We start from the raw sequence: 23,427 nt of genomic DNA on the forward strand, positions 1-23,427 counted from the left end.
TCCTCCAACTCAATACAACCTGAGAAAAAAACTACTGGTGCATTTGCTTGCTTAAATGGTAAGCAGGAATGAGACAAGGTTTATGCAAAGACATACCATGTAATTAGTGTTGGTAGCTTGTCAAGGCATAAACACCATAGGAGCCTGGATATTGTGACTTTGTTTATTGATAGAACACTATAAAGAGTATGACTGTTATAGTGTTACTGAACAAACTGATAAAAGCTAAATGTATATATAAACCTACCGTACATCAAAGGCCTCCACTGTACCTTAAGTTTTTTGTTTGCTCATTTCATTCAAGCGTATATATATACACACTGTTTTTTTAGTGGTTTGCATCAAAATTTCAACTACACATTATACATTCAGTGCCAGTACTAAAAACATCTCACCTCGAAATACAACTCATAACACCAAAGTAAAGCAATTTCTGTATATACCACAATCCTTTATTATAGCATCTAAAACAAGTGTAAACGTATAGTTTCATTTGCCTTTGACCACATTAGAAAAGCCACATGCTAGCCTTGTAATTAAACCAACTGAAATAGTATATTTTTACACTTGATATGAATGCTATAGGCAAGTGTAACACACACAGAAAATGCTTTACTGCAGTGTTACCTGTTGTAAAATGGTTATGCCCACATCAAGACACATTTTAATGCTTTCCACAGGTCACATTGAAGTAATTGAAATTGTTCTAATTTAATTAAGTTGTGAAGAAATTCACTTTGACTTTTAATAAGATTGCGATTTTTCGATCACAATTGCTCCAATTCTGTGAGAATGTAAATGGTAATGTATGGCTGAAGAAAGTGTGCAGTGACAGTTAGTAGCCCTACTTTTATCGCTTACAGCGACTTTCTCTCAATTGATGCAGCCAAAATATAATGAGAAATTCAATATACCGGTAGCTAGTTTATGGGAGACACATTTTCATGGATGTCAACATCACATGCATTCATATAATATTAATACAATTATACTATAAATGTACAGTGACATGATTGAAAATTGTTTCGTTGTATTTGTCAAGCAAGTAAAATCTCAACACACCTGCCAACACAATTCTTAAAAAGTGAAAAACTGTGCAGTTTGCATCTTTGTTGTTCTACTGTGATAAGTTTAGTCTATATATAGATTACATCACTATTCTGCTATCTTAATTGACATTTTCTGTTTTTGATTTTCGCTCGTCCTCTTGTCTACTCCGAGTCTCCAAACACATACATGTAACGTGTGCAAAGCACGAGTGTAAATTTGAATAGAATCTGACATACTTGGGTCAGCTGGTCACATTTACATGTACATGTACAATTACTTGTCACATGTATTTAGGTCACTTGATCATGACAACAATAATATGGAATCATCATGTGACACGATTGTGTGATTTAAATACTGTACACAGGGTAATTATTCGCGCATTTTTAATTTCGCGCAATTTCGCGCTTGATAGTGAGCGCGAAATTAAAACTGCGCAACTCAGTTTACACATTGTTTGCATGGTTATTGGTTATTCATGCCATTTTATTCATAAACGTTGACTCCTGCTTTGGGGCTGTGAGATTCCTGACTTTCATATTGTGTGATCTGGTAACTTGTCTTAGTCTTAATTGAACAAATTAACACCTATATTTGTCACAAATCAATGTGTTACAGTATGTTAAATTCGCAGTTAAACAATAGAGGACTGCAACTGATGGATGCAGACAGCAATACTGCCCATCAATCCAGTGTCAAATTTCATTGTTCTCAGCTCAACGTATTGTTTATGTTCACACACACAAAAAAAAACACTGACAGCCTTGTGCAAAAATTAAACTGCGCGTAATCACTGTTATCTCCCAAAGCGCGAAAATAACACTGCGCAATAATTTCCCAGTATACAGCAATGTCTAATTATGTATTTGACCAATCACGGTCTATGGTCTAATGCCATTTGAGACCAGCTGAAGAGAAGACTCAGAGTAGACAAGAAGATGAATAACAATGCAAAACATCTAAAATGTCAGTTAGGATAGCGGAATACATGTAGTGTACATGTAGTAGTGTTAGTCCTTAAAGTCTACAGGTAGGCTATGCTAAGTCCAGAATTGTTGTGAAGATGAAACTTAGTGTTCCACGTGAAATCTATGAATGTACTTCTACTAAGCTAGCTAAGGGCATACATTTGTATTTGTTCAGGTGAGGTGACTTGGGTCATACCAATGAATTCACAAAAACTCTAAAGCAATCAGTAACATTGTACAGACTACATATGGGGCACTTCTAAGCATCTGATATGCACAATAAGAAATAAATAGTTAGGTAAATACACACCGTACTAGTGTCTCTACATGCGTCATGTAATGAAATAAGTGCAATCCAATTGGCAAATTGTGCCAAACTGAATTTCTTGTAAGGCTTTAGCTCAGCTGTCACATTGATTCACTTGTGTAACAGTTAGGGTTATCTCATACTTAGGTTTCCCCAGTACAAATATTGGCAAGTGTCTACTTTTGACTTGATAAAGACTGAAAACACTCCTGCTCAATACAACATATTGAATGTAACAATGTTAGCTTAAACACATAAACCAACCCCAAAACCAATAGAAACAAATTTTATTGAATGTAATAAGTTTAGTTCTTTCAACACATAAACCACAACGAACTCATTGCAACCAAATTGTATTGAATGTAACAACTTTAGAATCTGTAAACAGCCAAGGCAAACTCAACAGAAGTAAATTCTATCAAAGTTAAACAACTTTTAATAGATAGAATCTCGAAACACACACACCATATCAAACCCAATAGAAAGAAAATTGTATTGCAGCTAACAACGTTAGAATTTCCTTACCACGAAAAAAAAAATGCTAACTGATATAAACAAATTGTATTGGCTACTTGTAGTACATGTATGTGTAACCATGAAGAAATCTATACACATACATCTGTATGCATTTGCCTTGAAGAATACTTAGACTTGTACAATATACCCTGTAGAATGGTTCGAAGACCAAAAACCCTGAAAATCCAATATTTTAATTTTTCCCAAACTTTGCCATACATGTATAAATGATTGCTCCTGGTGCTTTTGATATAATAAAATAAATTCTGGGGTTCCCCATATTGTTTGCAAGGAAATTGGCAATCATTTTTTTCCCATATACATGTAAACCAAAATTTTACCAGCTACCTATACATGGTATTTTGGATTCTTAAATAGGTTATTTTAAGATGGACATGAAGATGACTACTTCATTAGCATGTTAATCTGAGCTTCCAGGTGGCAGGTACATGTATATGGCTGTTCAAACTTTGAAATCACAGTTTGCTTAAATTGAAAGCATGTCATGTTTATGAAATAACATGTTATGATAGTCATTGCAGATACTATTTTTAAATATAACCTTGAAAACTGTTACATTATTAATTTCCTAAATTGAACGCATAGTTAATCATTGCCATATATCTCACTATAGCAACAACTTGTGGATACGTGACTGAGCCAAGATGTTGTCAAATATTTGTTACCACTAAATTCTGGAACTTGTCTGCAAGTGGGGCCAATTGTCGGCTTCCTTTGGAATCACGGTTATTATGTGCGTGATAAAAACCCTTTCTCTGTCTTCTCACAGATGAAACATATTTGCATATTTGTATTTGGCTCTCAGAGAGGGATTATATTCTGTTTTTATCCTTTGCAATTGTTCATGTTTTTTCTCCGAGTCAATAATTAACATTAACAATTTACATAAGATGAAATATTTCCAACTCCTTTTTCAATATGGACAGTCAAATTAACTTTAATATTGGCAAACATTTACTTAACATACTTTAATCAATATTCTTAATATTATGCAAATTTCCAGTTTTGCTGACTTTCTTTGTGAGTACTTTAATACACAATTCACGAGCTTGATGTTCTCTGTCTGAACTTATACATCCAGGTTTTCCTGGAGGCTTGTAGCAAAACTATTCAATCCAAAGGAGCGTTTTGATAATACCTCTTCTATGTATGTTCGCTTTGAAAGCCAATAAAATGTATACCTTTTTTCTTGTAAAAGGGACAGCATGGCAATTAGGAACACAGCAGTTGGATGGCATGCTTTCAACTTGAGATGTAAATTTATTCAAAAATGACACAAGACATACTAGTTGAGGGTCACAAAAAGGTCATTAAACAAAGTCGACTCTCACCTTGCATGTAATGCATGTAGTTCTACCAAAATACCCTGATTGTGTCTTCTATGAAGACTCTTCGTATATGAGTTTGATACTGCCAGTGAGAGTGGGAATACAAATGCAAATACCTTGACTCAACTGTATGATCTTTAGGTCAACAAATGAAATAAAAAATTCACATCAGGTAGTGTATGTGTAATGAATATAGATTGATTTGTGTCTGTCTACTTCATGATGTTAGACAAACTAAATCCATCTTTCATACTTTGGTACATTAACCAAGAGTTGATAGTTCTTGTCTGATGAGATTTCCTCTGCCGTACCGTGATGTACATGTACATGATGTGAATACTCCATGTGAGAAAAGTCTGTTTACAACTCACAAAAAAAACATGGTGCATTTGCTTGCTTAGTGGAAAGCAAGAATTGAGGCCAGTTTCATGAATGCAATTAGTGTCCGTAACTTATCAAAAAACACCACTGGAGCCAGGATACATAACTCTGTTTACTCATGTTGTTATAACAACCAAGTACGACTGTTAGTCTTACATCATAATTTCTGCATCTATATAAACATTTCCTGATAAAAGCTTCCTGTGAACCCACATTAGAGGCACTCACTGTTGTTTTTGTATCACTTGTATTGTTGTGTTTACCTAATTTTGTCCTTACGTGAATTCTAAATACTTGGCTCACTTCATTCAAGCAAACACACCTAGTCTGGTGATTCCTCATTGGTTGTACAATGTATTAGGTGATATAATTTCCCCCATACAGAAATATTTTCCAAAGTAGATGAGAATACATGTATGGATGAAAAGAAAGAGAAGCACTCTTTCAAAATGAGAACATTGTCAAAGTACAATTATAGTGCATGCCTTAAGTTTCTAAATATTGAATGATAAATACATTGTACATGTACTACCATTGCAGCAAATCAATAAAAAAAATATGCCATCTAACTGTATACATTATAAAAATACTTTTGCTCGCTGAAGCACATACTGATTGTTAAATTTAACAGTTGTAAGCAATCTGTTACATTGTAGGTATCCTACCCAGATCCTTCTGTAGGAGGGATGGAAGGAAGCCTCATAGAATCTTACTGTCCCTGGATTGCAAAGAGTGAAAGTAAATTATGCCCCTCACTCTCAACACACCATGTGGGCAGTATTCATTGGCAAGGTCTGTTGAACTTGTAGGTGAGAGATATGATGACAATGTATCTATAATCATGATTATGTTACTTCTGGCACAGCTTGCCTGCGATATCTTATTAGATATACATGTAACAAGCTGTGTGACTGCAAACCTATTTGGGTATTTGTGATTATACATTCACCAGCACTTCATGGTACTGAAAGTAGATTCCTAGTTAATTAATATAATAAGTAACTTCCAAGTAATCTAGTACTCGGTATGTTATTACTAGCATCTCTCTTCCTTTCACTGCATGCTTATATGGAACTCATCAGCAGATGAATTAGGTAATGTTAAACCTAGATGTTCCCAAGCAAAATTATAGCACAATCTAATTCTACCAGATTTTGCTTATACATTGTACCGGTATCTCTTTATTACTCAGGGCATACCATAACACAAAACACTGATTACTTTTAGACTTCAGTTATTTTATTAGCCACAAATTAAAGGAAAGAACATTTCTTTTAGTCAACTGCTTTCTTGCAGGCCATATTATGTATTTTATTTACGCAGAGGAAAGAAAACGTGCTTGAAATGATAATATTGCCATACATGGGAAGTAGGTTTCCACCAGTGAGCTAACTTTGGATGACAATCTTATCATTGAATTTACCTTTGATAACATAAATACTAACTTTTTTCATGGCTCATAAGTATTATCATAAAATTATACATGGTACTTGAAAAACCATGAAATGTTTTTTGCATTTTATTTTCAACACAGTTTTAAATCAAAACAGCTAATACTGAATGCAAATTATACATTTTTCAAGGCATATATCATGTTGTTCGACTTGAATTCAATGAGGAACATTTCAATGTTTGACAAAATTCCACAGCATTCATATTTTCATATATTAGAAATTCCTTATTTTCCATTTCCTTATACTCTAAAACATACTTTTTATTATGTAAATTTCTTTCATTGTCATTTTGAACTATAGTATCCTTTCTGTCAGGCATTCCCTAAAATAATTTCCTTTTGAACAAACCCTTGAGTTAAATATTGAATAGAGCTCTGACTTGACAGACAAACTGTCTGTCATTTTTTTTTTGAAAACATCATCACAGGAAGTCTTTGAGTCAGGTGGGTGGGTGGGTGGATTGGTGGGTGGAGTAAAGATCAAACCTTGATAATTCATGATTAGGGTTATCACTATTATCATCAGAGATATTATTTCGTAATCAGGATGAAGTCCTTTATAAGCTGCAAGGGGAAAGGATGCCTTTTGAATTCATTATTTTTAATAAAAACTTGGCCCTTTTCACTTTCACTTTGTACGAAGATGGCATAGATCTGAACTTTGGCGGAAGTGCGTACAAGCCTTTAATTGCTTGTGGACTTTTATTGTATTAACTGTCGACTTCTTGTATTGGTATACAATTACAGACAGTTGACAACACAAGCAAGGCCCATATGTGAAGTTCCATTGAAGTTCAGATCAATGCCAAGTTTACATGTATACTGATAAGTGAATTCAAAGTAAGTAAAATTTACATGGTAGAGTTTTAATCAAAAACTGTAAAGTGACAATGTCTAAATTGTAATGCTGCTGTCGACCAAAGAATACCGTATGCTCAACAATACTGTTTGCCCTAAAGGCACAAGACAGGTAATTAAATTAATGTAAAATTTCTCATTTTTAGGTCAACAAAGAGTTTTTTGAGATTTGAAAGTGTCAGAATCAGTGAGTGTACAACAAGTCCTAATTGTAGTGAAATCCAATAGATTCCTTTATCAGAATTTAATGGGATTTTTCATCCATCAGTTATTGTAAACTGTATTATAAATTTATACAAAAAATGTTGAGTTAAAGTGATTCTGAGACTTTAAACAGGAATACCACTCCGGGAAATAGTCTAAGAGAGATTTCCATAAACTATGAGTTCTGGAGAGTCATTTCATGGTTAAGATCACCTACAATTACTTGCCATTGCAGAGAAGCATCAAGGTCATGCGAAAATCATGAAATAACTCTCCAGAACCAATTATTTAAATATGAAAATGGCTTCATTTCCTGGCATGGCAGTCCTCTTTAACATCAACACGTAGAGTCAAAGTTCTTTGACTTCAGTAGTTAATGTCAAGTTGATGTGATTATGGATGATAAATTTGTAGATAGGGTAACGTTGTTCTTTGTTAACCAGTTTGTTGTGAAACCATATAATCAGTGAGATTGCTGTATTTTTCAGTTTCTGTTTCTGTTTTAGAATCTTCAGTAATACTAATATTAAAGTATCACTTCAAGTTTTTGTTTCTCTTCCTGTTGACTCAATATTATGAGTATCACGCAATGTTTTTTTTAGGGGGGAACCATTTGATTTCTGGGGGTGTGGGGGTGCGCGATGGTAGAGGATTTTGGGGGAAAAAATGTCGGCAATTTGATCCCATAATGGCTTGAGAAAAAAATTGTTCCAACAGACAGAAATAAAAAAAATGTTGCGATGTGCTACAAAATTGGTAACCAAGAAGAAATAAATTTTGAATTGCTTCTGCATATGGAAAAAATAATTTGATGCAGGACTGATAATAGAAAAAAAATATTTACAAATTTACAATCTTGGGTAGTTACTGCACTCTTTTTAGATTGACCCACTATTCAGAACACATGGCCTTATGGGAATGTGAGCCTTATAAGGGGTCATGGGTGTCTGGAAGTTTGTATTTCCCTCTGTCTCATGTTTATCAGGATGTTTTCAAACCCATCCCTTAGTTGTTAAAGTAAAAATGTTGTATAACTAAATATTAGATAGCTGTTTACTGGAACGAAACTGTTGCAACTTTATGTTAAGACTTAAAGTTAGAATTGACAGGATATACATGTAGTGTGTACAGTGTGAACTTTCAGTTACACATAATTAATATATGCTGTCATTTCTGACAGCATCTGTTGATTTAATGTTAATACATTTGTACATCATCAACCATTACTTGTAACACTTATACTCTCTAATATGTTTTGCTTAATAGCATAATGGTGTAGTGATGATATGCATACAATTAATAATGAAAGGAACAAGTAGTCTAAGAATATCCCTGACAGTGCAGCTATGGCGCCTGGATGATCAGAGATTCTGATAATTATGATGAACTGATAACTTACTGTGTGGAGACAGTTAGTCGAGGATTAGTAGTAGCTGTAAAAATTGACAGGATATACATGTAGTGTGTACAGTGTGAACTTTCAGTTATGCATAATTAATGTATGCTGTCATTTCTGCCTGGCTTGGCTGGTTATTTTGTATTTTAAAAGAACATGAATACATATTACATGACAGTTGAAGTTCACCTAAATTGTATAATGCGTTTTAATGTGAAAATGTAAATTGTTTTAACTGTATTTGTCTACATGTACACATTGCATAACCCCCTGCCCATTAATAAACCCAAATTCCTGCTTACAATTATCATGTATATTAAATGCCCGTAGAGTTTTACCACAAACTTCAAGCTTTCATGAGATTACATATGATTGTATTTCACATAGATAATAATTAAATTTGATGTTATTTTAATAAATTGGTCCTAAATGATGATGAATGATAATGAATTTATACATGCAATACACCTGTCCTCCATAGTGCTGAAGGCACTAACAACTATTACCCTTAGTATAATTCAATTAGACAAATATTTGAGTTTATATATTCATACATAGTATTAAGGAGGATTTTACCACTAAAATGATCATTATTTCACTTTTTATATGTAAGTTAAAGGTAAAGGCCATATGAATCATTTGTTGTTATTGTTATTTTTGTTGTTGTTGTTGTTGTTGTTGTTGGTGATGGTGGTGGTGGTGATTTTGATTTCAAATTTTCAACTTGTACTACTGTTATCTTAATCTGTAATTCTTATAAAGCGTATTACATTAAAATTAATCACAATGCACTGTACAACTGACGGAAAAAATAAACATAAAAGACAACAAAAGTACACTATTTGAAAAAAAAATTTAAAATGTCCAGATAGTAGGAAAATACTAGTAAAAAGGTACACATGCATAAAGGTAAAAAAAAATTTTATTGCATGTGTTATGTAGGGTAGTGACAAGAACTGATTAGGTTTCAGTAAACATCCCAAGAATATTAACAAGAAATTTACATAATTAATGGTTTTCGGTAATTAGGTTATATCTCAAGAATGCACACTTCAAATTCAATATAATTTGATACATGCATTTGCGATACCAAAGCACACTTGTCCTGAAAATATTATTGATGTAGCTTTTAGTTTCAATAAATTATTGGCATATTTTTGTAGGTCACTAAAAAGGAAAACATTGTTTCTCATCAGGAAATGTTGTCTAAAGTGGTATGACGATGCGCTTATTTTTTTTTTTTACATTCTCAACAAATGTCACAGTACATGTTGTGGTTGGCCAGGAGATCACTAACAGCAATGAGCAAATAGCAATCAATGAGAAAAAATAACTGATTACATATGTTCTGTTGTATTCCAACAATTGTCTGTAGGAACGACAATCTCAAAACTTTGCCCTTACGGAAGACATTCAGTTTACATCTGGTTGCAATCTGTTTTACCCAAGTCATTAGTAAATGGAGATTACAGTACATTATTTTAACTTCAATGGTGTGCGTTTTTGTTACTCAATTGTATGCCATCTTTTTTTCTTTTTTGTCAAATTTAGGTTCAGATCTGCTTTAAAAAAATTAAACTGCAATGAAGTGAATAAATATCAAAATTAAATGATTTAATAATTATATGTTCAAACACAAAACAGGACAGTACTGTACATGTAGTGCAACAACTTAGACTGTGGTGGAGTAGAAACCAGATTTAAACTGAGTGCCTCCCGTAAGGGAATCACTAATTATGCAAATAACTCATTAAACTAAACAAAACTATGGTAACAGGCTTTGTTGTTGGACAAGCGTGCTGTCTTAGGTTAATGTATGTGCCAAATTATATGGAATTTGAAGAGTGCATGATACTGCTTAATTACTGAATATCGTTCATTATTCAAAATACTCATTAAAGGTAAAAGTTGTAGAAACAAACTTCCTAGGACAGGTGCATATTATTATGGTTGATATATGTATCATATTATATGACATTTGTACCTAAAATCATTAATTATGCAAATTTTTCATGAAAACTGTAAGCTATATCAAAAATTTTATAGGACATATCCGCTTTGTTATGGTTAATGTATGTACTAAATTGTATTTAAATTGAAGAATGCAGACTTAAGATATAGCCTAATTACCGAAAATCATTAATTATGCAAATTATTCATTAATACTGTAAGGTACATCAACTAACTTTATAGGACATACACAATTTGTTATGGTTAATGTATGTACTGAATTGTATTGAAATTGAAGTATGCAGTCGTAAGATATAGCCTAATTACCAAGAATCATTAATTATGCAAATTATTCATTAACACTGAAAGGTACATCAACAAGCTTTGCAGGACATATGCGATTGTTATGGTTAATGTGTGTACTGAATTATATTGACATTGAAGTCTGTATTCTTAAGATATAGCCTAATTACCGAAAATCATGAATTATGCCAATTATTCATTAACACTATAAGGTACATCAACAAACTTGATAGGACAAATGTATGTTGTTATACTTAACGAATATAGTAAATTATATTGAAATTGAAGGATGCAGTCTTAAGATATTGCGTAAATAGTTGATTTCATTAATATGCAAATTTCTCTAATTAAACATTAACAGAACTGGCTCAAAACCTAATCAGGTCTAGCCATTACCCTAAAGATTATATATTCCAAATTTCATTACAATTGAGCCAGCTGACTTTTAGAAAATGATGACACAGACACACACACGGACAGACAGACAGACAGACACACAGACACACAGTCAGACATTCCCCTTTTAATACCTCCTGTACCCTTACAGGAGGTAAAAATCACACAGTTGTGTATTTTATCGCTAAAATGGTGTAGGCGTGGTGTTTTACACATGGGACATTATTTATTTTTTAACACACAGCTTGACATATTTCAACTCTAGACTAACAATAACAGAGACACAACAAACACAGCAGGATCCTTTGCCCAATCACATTGAACACTGATGAGCGCTAATTGTTATTCTGCAGTAAAAACAGGTTTCTAATGAAAACATTACACATGGACTTGATGTTTTTAATGGTTGCATTATTGGTCGTTTTCTTAAACTGATAATCAACATTTCAACTTGACTACTTCTACATCCCGACTGTGCACGGCACCTATGTAATTAAAGTTATCTGAGGATGTGTATTAAATGTCATGTCACATGAGTGAAACACCAAGCCTACATGTACATCATTTTAGCCGTATCTAATGAAGGCCATTCATCTTAACAGGTGCATAAAACGTTTCACAGCACATAGAATTTCATTTCTTTTTCCAACTCACACTTTACATAACACTAGCACTCGCAAAGTAGGCAATTAAAAAGTTCCATACATACATCTATATCAAACTGCTTTCTGTACTGTGAAAGAGATGTATTCAGTATGCTAATAACTATCTTATTCAGTACATGTGCCGATTAATAAAATATTGGTAATCGTCAATAAGCTGTTATCAGAGATAACATGACTCATCGCAGTACTTCCATCTAACCTTTCTGTTGTCTTGAATTTTGGAAAGACTGTATACGTACATTGTAGTTAAACTGTTTAATAGGTAAGTAGCTTTCACTATTCTACATTGTACTGTACTGTTTATAAGGGTTAACGGTAACCCTAAATTATGTGCGGTGATGTGGACTTTCTGGTCGAATTTACATGTAGTGGTTTCTATTCGTTGTACCAACCTTTTTTAAGGAAAACCCTGGCCAAATACCTGTGAAACCTGCTTAGATTTTTACCTACTTTTCACCCATAACAAATACACCTACAGGTTCAATGACGTAGTTTCAACAATCGCGATCCCAAAATATGTTTAATATTCCATTTCCTATTGAATTGCACAATATTTCTGTGGTTTGAGCAGAAAATGCATCGAATAGGAGATCTCTTTTGCGAAGGTATTGAAAGTGATGAAATGTTATTCCTTATTACATTGTTAAGCAATTTGAATATATGTACAGTGCGTGTAGAATTAAATGGAAAATATTAATCTATATTTAAAAATAGGGTACTTCAGGAAATACACGCTGAAAACTGACAATTTCATGTTTAAGATACAAGCAATGTGATAGCTTTGACATTTCCAGTTGGAATCTCTTACATCCGTTTACTACTGTGCAGAACAATATTTCTGTTATTATAAATGCTTCCAGCCATTATTGAGTGGGTATTAAGAATAATGTTATGCTACTTCAGTTCTAAGAAATGTAAGTCTATTTTAATGCTTCTTTGGACAAAAATCTGAAATCTGCAGATGCTGAACTAGTCTGAAATCCTCTTTACACACTGCACTTCTTTGAAAAGATATGGTGTAAATCTAAGCTATCTGAAGTGAACAATAAACTGTAGCAGATGGTAACATTACCGAGAGGCTTTAATGTCAATGGATGCATGCTGGCTGGCAATCAGTCAGTATTATTTCTCAAGTGGCAAAGCTAAAAATAGCCATTGTCTGATGAGTGATGCACATTCATGGCTTTCAAGTACTGCGTAGGGATGTGTACAAGTTGTTAGCCTAGCCTGTGTACGCTAATTCACACTTTTCAATGATAAGAGCTAAAGATATTGCATGGTGCAGTTTTCTATTGAAAAAGATACACATGGTCCTTCAATATCAACCACATTTATGTTGTTTGCATTTTCAATTTATTTTAATCAGGAAAGATCGTGATGTAAAATGAACCAGACTAGCAGACCATGCTTTACCCTCTTAATTTAAATTCCACGTTCCCATCTATTTGTTACAAAACTTTCCTTTGCAGAGTACAAAAAAGAAAGAAAAATGAACAGATCTATTTTTTGTTAAAGTGGCCATATTGATGAGGATTGGGTATATATATTGGATTTTTAATTTATAAAACAATTTTATCATGGCTTCCTACTCGAAAAAATAATGTGAAACAACATTGACTAAACCTGTGTTTATAACTCAATACATTGCAAAAAGCTATAAAAAAATGCGTAAAATGTTATTGTATGTACAATAACAATGATTTTGCACATTTTATTAATCTTCTCAAATTTATTGAGTTACAAACAAGGACTTCGCATATATGTTGTTTCTCTTTACAAATTGATTTTTCAAGTAGGAAGCCATGACAAAATTGTTTTATAAATTAAAAATCCAAAATAAATACCCAACCCTCATCCATATGGCCACTTTAACATACTTGCTTTATATATTTTGTCATGAAGGTGAAAATACTTAGTACCTACATTGTGTAGAGTCTTGTCTAATCTATATAACACTATTTAACACTTTTTCATTTTGTATGTTTTGATTTAATGGACAATTCAAACAAATTCCTTGTAGTAGATGAACATGCAGTTCAACAATTTATAGAGGTACTGGTTTTGAAATCTTTGTGTTTAGATTTTTTTCCTTTCTGTCTTAAGCACAATCCGCACCAATTATTTATTTATATTTAAGTCATATTAAAATATTGTTCAATTGTTTATACTATCAACTCTTATTCTTATCATAATACTGATATTAATATTCGGCAATCATTTTGAGTTTTGCAGAGCATGTAGTATATACTACACAAGGTGTTGTGAGATGGTCCCTAAAATTCCCAGGGCTGTATGTTGATGCAGACAAACTGTTCGAATCCATAGAAATACAATGTACTCTGTGTGTGTGTGATAGCTAGATAGCTTTAATCTGGTAGATACATTAAGATCATCCCAGGGAGAGTTAGCCATGGGTTATATTCTATTTATAGCATGTAAAGCTTAAGATTATAGAATTAGGCTGTATATATATATCAAACAGACTCAACATAGTGAACAGGAGTAATATAATCACCCTGACCCTCTATTGACTCCAAACTCCGACATTTTTTTTATAATATTATAATTTAGGGTCAGATACACGGTGGCATAGTAAATTTGAAGTGTTAGATTGTTGACTGTTAATGGATTTTACATATTGGAGTCAGCGTTCTGTGGAAGATATGGTATGCATGTAGAAATTGTTTCTGTGGATGTCTCATTAGGGAGTGAAAATTTAAGACTCTAGGTAAAAATAAGTGTGATTTATAAGATCGTTTATGAGTGTTTTACATGGGCTATGATTTGAGCACTGATTTATTGAGTATGACTTTGCACAGTGTCACAAGAGTTGTAAGCACATCGTAAAACATGATGACAACGACTACTGGTTCAGTGCTTGCACAGAAACAGCCATTGCATAAACCTGAGTGTGTATATGAGTAAAGCTCATGTCAAATATCATTATTTTCATATTGCATGATTTATGGCATTTGCAAAATGTTAAATACAAGTCATTTATTTCAGTGTCCATTAGGACATGGTTGTGCCAAAATCATGTCTGTCAAAATTGTAGAATGTGAAATTATTTTTTTCTACATTTCAATATTTAATACATTTGACACAACTCAAGGTAGAACATGCCTCAGGGATCAATTTCTTTGAAAACTAGTAGAGTTCTTAAAATCCCATGCAAGCTATCTTTAAAAACTTTGACCTTGACCTTCAAGGACAATTATCAAAATCAAGCCAATTCCTGCCTATCACAGACACATAGTAGTGTTTGCACATTGCCAATTTTTTTTTTAAATCATTTTTTACAAGTGATATGAAGAAAAGCATTCTACACAAGCATTATTTTTGGTTTTCATGTAATTTTTATTGAATGGCATTTATTTGTTGCCACATTTGGATCGTTCAGGGTTGTTAAAACCCTTTTCCTGTTTCTTTACAATCGCGAGTGTTAACAGCTTTGCCAGAAACAAGAGCTATAATTTTGATATAGCTATTGGTTTTACCAATTTCTTTTAAATCGTGTCTCCATTGAGTCACACAGAAATAAAGTGTTGTTGTTTGTTTGTTTTTGTTTGTTTGTTTGCTTTTTGTTTGTTTTTTGAGGGAGGGGGTGTCTTCTACAAAGACTTTTTTTTTATGATTTCGCGAGATAAAGAAATAGAGTGTGGGTTGGGTCAAACATGAAAGTAAGTAAGGCTGCCCTTACAGCTCAGATATGTTTCCAAGGCACATACATTGTATTACAATTACTGTAGTAGTAATTTAATAACCAGATTTTCATCGTCACATCATAGCAGTAATACATGTATATAGCCAAAGTACAGGTTATATTGAAACAAAGTAGGACCTGTATGATTTCACTATATCCAATTATTATGGATTTAAAGAGGAAAGAAATTCATGCTAGCATTACGTGGACACTTGATACTGCATGCAAGGTGATTAGTATAACTTAGAAGATAGAGTCGACCTATTGGACAGGTATCCTTAGAGGTTTGGTATTGCCAGGAGAAATAAAGAGACAGTATGATTTGTAAACTAACCATTGTAGGTCTTTCATTATATGTATCTTTTTATAATTCTTGAATATTGTTCTAAAGATGACCTGATAAGCGAAATTGTATACTGCCTACCTAGATTCACTGCCTACAAGGGTGGTGTTTCTGGTTATGTATACATGACGGTAACTCGATGGAATTGCAGCGAGTCTGAAATCGCTGCATTGATTACATTGTTCCAGAACCAGGAACACACCCTTTCATGCAGTGATTGTACATGTATACTGCCACATTTGGGGTTGTCAGTGCATAGGTACATGTAGTCAGTGTTGCAGCCAGCCTTTTGAAAGAGTGGGACATAGTGTCCCGAGACTTTCATTTTTCTGGGTCATCATAAATTTTTTTGGGACATTATAAAAAAAAGCGCCAATGGAGTTGTACATGTAGCATAACTGTACAGTTTTTAAAAATATTTACCCACATGCTGATCCATGCTAGATATTTGCTGAATGATTATGCAGTTGCCTATCCAACCCTGTTGTTATCTATGTAATACAAAGTATACACAATCATTTGGCTGTTGCTATAGGCGTGGTCATGTCGCTAAACATATTTGCATACAATTTTAGTGTGGGTCATCTATGACCCATCACTTCCAAAATTGTGGGTCAGGTCCAAAAAATGTGTGTCAAATGACCCAAAAAACCCCTCTGGCTGCAACACTGTGTAGTTAGCTCATATAGCTTCTTACCTCAGCAGTCAGTGTTCAAATCCACCCAGTGTTGGCTTAGCTTGATTAAAAACATGAGCCAGGTCTGTATATAATTATAACAAAGGTGATGTACATTTTGACCCTGCCATACAGCACAGGTTACTCAGGTCTCCTCCTGCTTCAACAACACTAGGGCACTGCTCCTTGGAAACCATGCATTCAACAAATTTTAAAACTTATCTGGATGTATTATACACCTACTATTTTAGAAATTCTAAGCTGCTTGTATTATTTCTGTATTGTGGTAACACTTGGTGAACAAAATATACTGTACAGATTGTATACTGCCCATGTGTATATTTAGTTGGACATTTAACTATAGTTTTAGAAATTCTTCACCGGTACATTGACATTTTTCTCATCAGAGACTCAAGTTTAAACAATCAAACTTTGCCAAATTTATAAGTAAGACATTCATTTAAGATGTGGAATTTGAAAAAAGTACAATTGATTCTTGTTGAGAGCTTGACCATATTTTGTTTGGAAAATAGTGTGGGAGTTTGGTCTGTTGAAAATGTCATGACACGTATACGTACAATTAATGACATTTATAAACTGTCTCATGAAATACCTTATTATTACAAGTACCATATACGTGTACAGTCATTTATAGTGAGTGTCAGGAATATTGATAACTCATATTTCATGATGTTGCACCACTTACAATATCCTTGCTATCTTGTATTCATGTGCTACATCCTTTCCTCAGGACTGTTATGTCTACAACATTATATCACAGTGTTTTTGCTAAGAGCGGTATTAAGTACATATGTAGGTAAAATCTTCCAGGGTTCCCAAGTCATTTTTACCTGGGTTCCGAAACAAAATTACTCTATACTCTTTGAGGAAACACTGCCATTTTTACCCCCTTTTCCCTTTCTGTTACTTGGGTTCCCCAACCTTGGCAAAAACACTGTCATAATGTTGTCACACCAGACATTTTCTGATTTGTGGATTAATCAAACTGTGGTTTGGTCATTTTATTTTGCAGATCGATTAATGGCAGAAGTGGCTGCTCAAGCGATTGCTGAGTTTGAGGCATCAGCACGAGCTGGTCGTCGTAACGCTTTGCCAGATATTCTGGACGTAACTCCTGACGGTAAGGAACTAACACTGAAGATAGCGGCAATGACCCTAGGTAGGTCACTGATTTGTATATCAGGTATTGGAATAGACCTTAGAAGCACATAGTAAAAGCTTGCTCCATTTACCATAACAACCTCCTTAAAAGTAGTGAAATTAAATTTGCCTTGTGCATGCTATTCCTTCTTACCCGCCCATCATATGAAATTAAATCCAAATAACTTCAAAATGCATTATATCATTTGTCATACCGCTTCTTGCCTACCTCATAAGGTAATGCTGTAATAACAATATCCAACACTTTTTTGCATGTAAACACCCTTTTTTTTTTAATTTCAAAATTTTAACATACTTACTTGATTAGTGTTGAATAAAAGTTTTAAAAAGAAATTAGCATTGGAAATTTAAGCGTTCCAATATATTGAAATTATTATGATTTTATCAAATATGCATTACCAATATTTCCAATTTCATATTATTTGACATTTGTTCATTTATCGAATTCCATTTCCACCCACAAAGCATTCAGCAGCATGAAAATAAAATATTGTGCATCATGAAAGGACTATTCAGTAACTGAAAATCGGTGCCTACTTCACGTTGTTGTTGATTCATTGTGATTAACATGAACTATTTACTTTACATTAACATTAATTCAGTGACTGCTAAACAGTGTCAAATGACATCTGTCAATTCATTCACTGATAAACAATGCCAAATTACACCATCACTAATTCATTGACTTATAAACAATGCCAAATGACATCATCACTAATTCATAAACAATGCCAAATGACATCATCACTAATTCATAAACAATGCCAAATGACATCGTTACTAATTCATTGACTGATAAACAATGCCAAATGACATCATCACTAATTCATTGACTGATAAACAATGCCAAATGACATCATCACTAATTCATTGACTGATAAACAATGCCAAATGACATCATCACTAATTCATTGACTGATAAACAATGCCAAATGACATCATTACTAATTCATTGACTGATAAACAATGCCAAATGACATCATTACTAATTCATTGACTGATAAACAATGCCAAATGACATCATCACTAATTCATTGACTGATAAACAATGCCAAATGACATCATCACTAATTCATTGACTGATAAACAGTGTCAAATGACATCATTACTAATTCATTGACTGATAAACAATGCCAAATGACATCATCACTAATTCATTGACTGATAAACAGAGCCAAATGACATCATCACTAATTCATTGACTGATAAACAATGCCAAATGACATCATTACTAATTCATTGACTGATAAACAGTGTCAAATGACATCATTACTAATTCATTGACTGATAAACAATGCCAAATGACATCATCACTAATTCATTGACTGATAAACAGTGTCAAATGACATCATTACTAATTCATTGACTGATAAACAATGCCAAATGACATCATCACTAATTCATTGACTGATAAACAATGCCAAATGACATCATCACTAATTCATTGACTGATAAACAATGCCAAATGACATCATCACTAATTCATTGACTGATAAACAGAGCCAAATGACATCATCACTAATTCATTGACTGATAAACAATGCCAAATGACATCATCACTAATTCATAAACAATGCCAAATGACATCATCACTAATTCATTGACTGATAAACAATGTCAAATGACATCATCACTAATTCATTGACTGATAAACAATGCCAAATGACATCATTACTAATTCATTGACTGATAAACAATGCCAAATGACATCATCACTAATTCATTGACTGATAAACAATGCCAAATGACATCATCACTAATTCATTGACTGATAAACAATGCCAAATGACATCATCACTAATTCATTGACTGATAAACAGAGCCAAATGACATCATCACTAATTCATTGACTGATAAACAATGCCAAATGACATCATCACTAATTCATTGACTGATAAACAATGCCAAATGACATCATCACTAATTCATTGACTGATAAACAATGCCAAATGACATCATCACTAATTCATTGACTGATAAACAATGCCAAATGACATCATCACTAATTCATTGACTGATAAACAATGCCAAATGACATCATCACTAATTCATTGACTGATAAACAATGCCAAATGACATCATCACTAATTCATTGACTGATAAACAATGCCAAATGACATCATCACTAATTCATTGACTGATAAACAATGCCAAATGACATCATCACTAATTCATTGACTGATAAACAATGCCAAATGACATCATCACTAATTCATTGACTGATAAACAATGCCAAATGACATCATCACTAATTCATTGACTGATAAACAATGCCAAATGACATCATCACTAATTCATTGACTGATAAACAATGCCAAATGACATCATCACTAATTCATTGACTGATAAACAGTACCAAATGACATCATTACTAATTCATTGACTGACAAACAGTACCAAATGACATCATTACTAATTCATTGACTGACAAACAGTACCAAATGACATCATTACTAATTCATTGACTGACAAACAGTACCAAATGACATCATCACTAATTCATTGACTGACAAACAGTACCAAATGGCATCATCACTATTTCATTGACTGACAAAAAGTACCAAATGACATCATCATTAATTCATTCACTGATAAACAATGCCAAATGACATCATTACTAATTCATTGACTGATAAACAGTGTCAAATGACATCATTACTAATTCATGACTAACAAACAGTGCCAAATGACATCACTAATTTATTGATTGATAAAACAGTGTCAATATCAATTTGCCATCTCTTACTTCATTTATGTATAACTGTCACACAATCAGTATCAATGTGACTGATTGATCATATTTTTGTCATGAAAATTTATCTTTTTGAGTGAATAAGAAGTTGATTCTAGTCAAGTGTCTACGCTCAAATTATCAGAGGAAAGCTTTCCAATATGTGCAGCCTTGTCTCATGAGATTTCACAGTCTTGTTTTAAAGGAAGTCGACAATCTTTTATTTTCTAGTAGAGTTAACATGGTATTCTGCAGCCATACTGGATTCTAAAGTGCCTCTAAATGGCTTATTATTGATATCATGTTGAACTCTCTGTACAAAACTTGCATGCTAAACCTTGAATTTTCCTTTCTGAGAATGGGCTTCAGATTTCTTGAATAAAATAACAGCAAAAATGTTAAGATTGTTATTTCCGACACACACACACACACTAAATGTACATTAACATCACTTTTGCAATAAAATACGACAGAGGAATGTATTAACACATTTATATAATCTACCACAGTAATGCAGTGAAAGCAATTATGCCTTCTGAGATGTGCACTTTTCGTCATTCAGGTCCCAAAAATACTCTTTAAGGGAGTTTATGTGCATGCAGTCTGTAAATGTATCATCTTTGGTAATTCAGTTTATTGTTTCATGGTAGTGGATTATATAAAGTAATATGTTAATCTGTTAGTCTCCTGCAACATTGAGAATTATATTTATATGTCTAGCAAATTGTTAAAAGGCTCATTTTCAATGTCTCAACACTTCTCAACGTGTATCAAGCCAACATTTCACAGTCCCCACAACACAACTATTTTCAAAAATGCATGAGTGCCAGATTTCTTTCATTTATGTTTATAATACCAAATCTGTATTAATACTTTCTAAAACATTACAGGCACTCTATGAGCTCTGTAAGCATGTTATATAGTCAAAATCTTTGCTTAATGAGCGTCATCTTAATGCGACTTTTAATTTATATGCAGATTAGCCTATAGATCTCACATCATTACAAAATAATGTGACTCATTCATAATATCATTATTATGCCATATTTATAATTACCAATTATTTGAAAGAAAAACAACAACTGCAGTCCTGCGCTGTTGATAGCAAATAACACCTTCTATCTAAGGGTGAACAAGACTGACATTCGCTGTTAAAAAGTTCTCAGCTTTTCAATCATATTGTTTGTATTGTTTAAAATGTTATAATTTGTATAACTTGTAAAGCTTATGAAAAATAACTTTTTGCAATTTTGTGCCACATGTTCTTTTGCTCTTTTGCATACCTTTTCATAGCATTGTTGGCATTATTGCCTCAGAAGTACATATCTGAACATTTTTGCTGTTGTTTACCCAAGCTCATTCTCGGTTGAAATCAAGAATAAAAAAGACAAGGTTTAGCATGCCAGTTTTTTTACATAGAGGTCAACATGATATCGACAATAAGCCATTTAGAAAAACACAAAATTACTTTGAACACCAAAAATATTGTAAAAGAGTCTGCTCATTTCTTCCTAAAAAAAAATATGATATCAGATTTTTTAGCAGTCAACATGTTCCTTAATCTCCTGGTACTTTGGGCGTGAATTGAACCTTGGGAAAAAGGTAACTGGTGCCACATAAGCAAAGTTTCTACTGGAACATCAATCAGCTCAAAGTTGTCATCATTTTAGTCATATGAGTAACCAAATTACTTTGTGTTGGGACCGGTTCTGATTAGCCACACTTATTTTGCAAATACATTTTTATATATCTTCAAAGATTCAACTCTGCAATGTACATATACTTACATACCTAATACGAATAGTCAGTATGTTTTGCATTCAGTGAATACATGCTATTTCAGAATATTTGACTTGGGTGATCGGAAATGAAACTAAATATTTTGAGTTTCCCTGTTGGCCATGAGACCACGTACACACTGCAAAAGACACAAAGCTTCAAACATTGGCATTATTACATGTACCTGTACATTGCCATCCATAGTGTACGGTTATCACACTCGCCATTGATTACTTTTTTGTTCAAGTATGCAAGTGTAACACAAAATTCACAAAAAGATCTGTAATTTTACCATTTTCTCCAGGAGTAGAAAAACACAAAATTTCTTTCATGTGTACCAATAATGCTGTGAATTAAGAGTGTGCTTAATTAGAAGTCAGTCATAAAAATAAACTATATAAGATGTTCATGTGGCACCAGTTATTGTAACCTTTTTTCACAGAGTTCAGTTTGTATCCAGCCAGGGCCCAGGAGATTAAGGAAATGTCAACTATAAAAATTCTGATTATTATCTTTATTTTGGAAACATACACAGCTCAAAGATGCAAAAATATATTTTTTCTAAATTTTACATAAATTAATTTGTGATCATAGTTCCGAACATCACACTTTAATTCCCCTTTTTAAAAGGTAGAAATCAATGCACCTTGGAGACCAAATCAAATTTGTTCAAACTTTTCCATGTTTTTAGAGAAATATTTTTTTTTTATTAATAGACAGAGCCCAAAGGAGGCTATAGGAATGACCAACACCCGTCTGTGCATCCATGCATATGGCTGTCCATGTGCAGCAATATCTCAGAAAGTCACAGCTCAATTTCAACCAAACCTGGTACAAATGTCAAACACTATTACACATGCCCGTCACTTAATTTTACAGCCTTAACCATAATATTGTGGAAAAATACACATTTTGCCTCTTGCCTCCAAAGGTTTCATGATACAGATGCCATTCATGATTCAAGTGTCTACTTCCACACTATCAATAGTGAGCTTTCTAATGAGATCTTCTGATTTGAACTTTACATCCATCTTCAAGGTCAACTACCCGAAAATTTCTTTTACAATTTGAATACACCATATTATCAGTAAAATTTTCTTTTTATATGTTGACCCCCACATTCACACCAATCAACCAATAAAATCAATCAAACAATCAATCAATCAATCAATCAAACTTCATGTATCAATCTATCAATCAAATTTCACATATAAATC

At 33.1% G+C, this 23,427-nt stretch overlaps 1 protein-coding gene across 5 annotated transcripts in view; it reads left to right on the top strand.

Moving 5' to 3' along the window:
• Positions 1 to 23,427, top strand: part of LOC144444569 (uncharacterized) — a 121,836-nt gene that overhangs the window by 94,580 nt on the left and 3,829 nt on the right. For 4 of the 5 annotated variants that reach the window (XM_078134039.1, XM_078134042.1, XM_078134041.1 and 1 more), the window contains one exon: positions 17,552 to 17,698. In XM_078134039.1, the coding sequence (XP_077990165.1) occupies positions 17,560 to 17,698 (139 nt within the window). In that variant the 5' untranslated portion in view covers positions 17,552 to 17,559. The remainder of the gene's footprint in view (positions 1 to 17,551; positions 17,699 to 23,427) is intronic. The other variant, XM_078134044.1, reaches the window with a different exon arrangement.

The sequence above is a fragment of the Glandiceps talaboti genome, chromosome 13, assembly GCF_964340395.1.
Source record: "Glandiceps talaboti chromosome 13, keGlaTala1.1, whole genome shotgun sequence".
NCBI lineage: Eukaryota > Metazoa > Hemichordata > Enteropneusta > Spengelidae > Glandiceps > Glandiceps talaboti.